We start from the raw sequence: 2423 nt of genomic DNA, 5'->3' as shown, positions 1-2423 counted from the left end.
CAGGGCCCCCATGGGGGGGTCACAGAGCTCCCAGGGGGGTCCATGAGGGGCACAGAGCAACCACGGGGGTCTGTGGGGGGTCACAGAGCTCCCATGGGGGTCCTTGGGGGGGTCACAGAGCACCCATGGGGGGGTCACAGAGCACCCATGGGGGTCCTTGGGAGGGTCACAGAAGATCCATGGGGGTCACTGGGGGGTCACAGAGCACCCATGGGGGTCCCTAAGGGGTCACAGAGCACCCATGGGGGGGTCACAGAGCTCCCATGGAGGTCCTTAGGGGGGTCACAGAAGATCCATGGGGGTCACAGAGGGGTGACAGAACATCCATGGGGGTCCCAAGGGGTGACAGAGCACCCACGGGTGCCCTCCAGGGTCCTCCCAACACCCCCAGAGACCCCCAACATCTCCAGGGTGTCCCACCACCTCAGGCTCTCTGCCATCGCATCCAGCATCCTGAGCACCCCGAGGTGTCCCCCAGTGGCCCCATAGGGTGCCCCCCCAGCACCCATGGGTCCCCCCAACATCTCCAGGGTGCCCTTAACACCCCCAGTGGCCCCCAACATCTCCATGGTGTCCCACCACCCTCAGCACTCCTGGCTCCTTGCCATCACACACAGCTTCCTGAGCACCCCGAGGTGCGGCGAAAAGCCTGGTGGTCCTGCAGGACCAGCTTGTAGGAGGTGATGCAGACGTGGAAGGCGTTGGGTTTGGTCCAGCCCTGGGAGGGGGGGCAGCCAGGAGGGTCAGGGGGGAGGGGTCGGGGGACCTTCTCCCCCCCGAGGAGGGGTTGGGGGTCACCTGGCGCTTCAGCCGCCGCTCCTTCTGCGCCCCGTAGTAGGTGAGGATCTTGAAACTGGGGCACCAGCGCTTCAGCTCCATCTCCCAGTTGAGCATCACGCTGGTGGGCACGATGATGAGGTGGGGGCCCCAGCTGCCTGCGGGGAGGGGGGGCGGCATCAGGAGAGGGGCTAAGAGGGCACCCATGGGTGCCGGGGAAGCCCATGGGGACCTACAGGTCCTATAAGGAGCCTGCAGGACATGTGGGTGCTCAGAAAGCCCACGGAGATCTTCAGGTCCTGTAAGGAGCACCCACGGGGGCTCCAAGAACCCATGGAGACCTTCAGGTCCTGTAAGGAGCCTACTGCACCCACGGGTGCTCCAAGAACCCATGGAGACCTTCAGGTCCTATAAGGAGCCTGCAGGACATGTGGGTGCTCAGAAAGCCCATGGAGATCTTCAGGTCCTGTAAAGACCCTACAACACCCATGGGTGCTTAAAGACTTCGTGAAGACCTAGAAGAATCCTACAGCAGTCACGGGTACTCAGGGAATCCATGGAGACCTTCAGGTCCTATAAGGAGCCAACTGCACCCACGGGTGCTCCAAGAACCCATGGAGACCTTCAGGTCCTGTAAGGAGCACCCACGGGGGCTCCAAGAACCCGTGGAGACCTTCAGGTCCTCTAAGGAGCCTACTGCACCCATGGGTGCTCCAAGAACCCATGGAGACCTTCAGGTCCTATAAGGAGCCTGCAGGACATGTGGGTGCTCAGAAAGCCCACGGAGATCTTCAGGTCCTGTAAGGAGCACCCACGGGGGCTCCAAGAACCCATGGAGACCTTCAGATCCTATAAGGAGCCTACTGCACCCATGGGTGCTGCAAGAACCCATGGAGACCTTCAGGTCCTATAAGGAGCCAACTGCACCCACAGGTGCTCCAAGAACCCATGGAGACCTTCAGGTCCTATAAGGAGCCTACAGGACATGTGGGTGCTCAGAAAGCCCATGGAGATCTTCAGGTCCTGTAAGGAGCACCCACGGGGGCTCCAAGAACCCATGGAGACCTTCAGGTCCTGTAAGGACCCAACTGCACCCACGGGTGCTCCAAGAACCCATGGAGATCTTTAGGTCCTATAAAGACCCTACAACACCCATGGGTGCTTAAAGACTTCACGAAGACCTAGAAGAATCCTCCAGCAGTCATGGGTGCTCAGGGAGTCCATGGGGATCTTCAGACTCTCTAAGGAACCCACGACACCCACGAGTGCCTGAGGAGCACCTAGATGAGCTCTGAAGACATCACGAACACCCCACAGCACCCGAGGACAACCAAGACGGGCCCTACAGACCCTACAGAAACCCCAGGGCACCCAACGACAGGGGAGATGAGCCCTACAGAGACCCTCCACAGCACCCAAAGGTACCCAAGGAGCTCCCACCCTCCCAAGGCCCGGGGAGGTCTCCCCGGGTGGGCTCACCCTTCTCGCAGGCGAGGTGGGCCAGGAGGGAGATGGTCTGGATGGTCTTGCCCAAGCCCATCTCATCGGCCAAGATGCCGTTGAGCTTCTTCTCGTACATGGTGACCAGCCAGTCCAGGCCGATGTGCTGGTACTCCCGCAGCGTCCCCCGCAGCAGCTGGGGGATG

At 61.2% G+C, this 2423-nt stretch overlaps 1 protein-coding gene across 1 annotated transcript; it reads right to left on the bottom strand.

Annotated features, from left to right (window-relative positions):
- Window positions 1-607: 607 nt before the first annotated feature.
- On the bottom strand, window positions 608-2417 carry LOC106899932 (helicase SRCAP-like). The gene is made up of 3 exons (XM_014961870.1): window positions 2257-2417; window positions 799-935; window positions 608-718 (listed from the first exon to the last, which is right to left on the bottom strand). The coding sequence occupies exons 1-3, from the start codon at window positions 2354-2356 to the stop codon at window positions 608-610; spliced, it is 348 nt and encodes a 115-aa protein (XP_014817356.1). The 5' UTR covers window positions 2357-2417.
- Between the last annotated feature and the right edge of the window lie 6 nt (window positions 2418-2423).

Source organism: Calidris pugnax, unplaced genomic scaffold, assembly GCF_001431845.1.
Source record: "Calidris pugnax isolate Ruff unplaced genomic scaffold, ASM143184v1 scaffold932, whole genome shotgun sequence".
Taxonomy (NCBI): Eukaryota; Metazoa; Chordata; class Aves; order Charadriiformes; family Scolopacidae; genus Calidris; species Calidris pugnax.
This window is presented reverse-complemented; position numbering and strand designations above follow the sequence as displayed.

Coding starts and splice junctions, on each gene's coding strand:
- LOC106899932 (XM_014961870.1), bottom strand. CDS start 2,356: ATGTACGAGAAGAAGCTCAACGGCATCTTGGCCGATGAGATGGGCTTG. Junction 936..2,256: donor CCACCTCGCCTGCGAGAAGG/GTGAGCCCACCC, acceptor CCCTCCCCGCAG/GCAGCTGGGGCCCCCACCTC. Junction 719..798: donor AGCGGCGGCTGAAGCGCCAG/GTGACCCCCAAC, acceptor CCCCCCTCCCAG/GGCTGGACCAAACCCAACGC.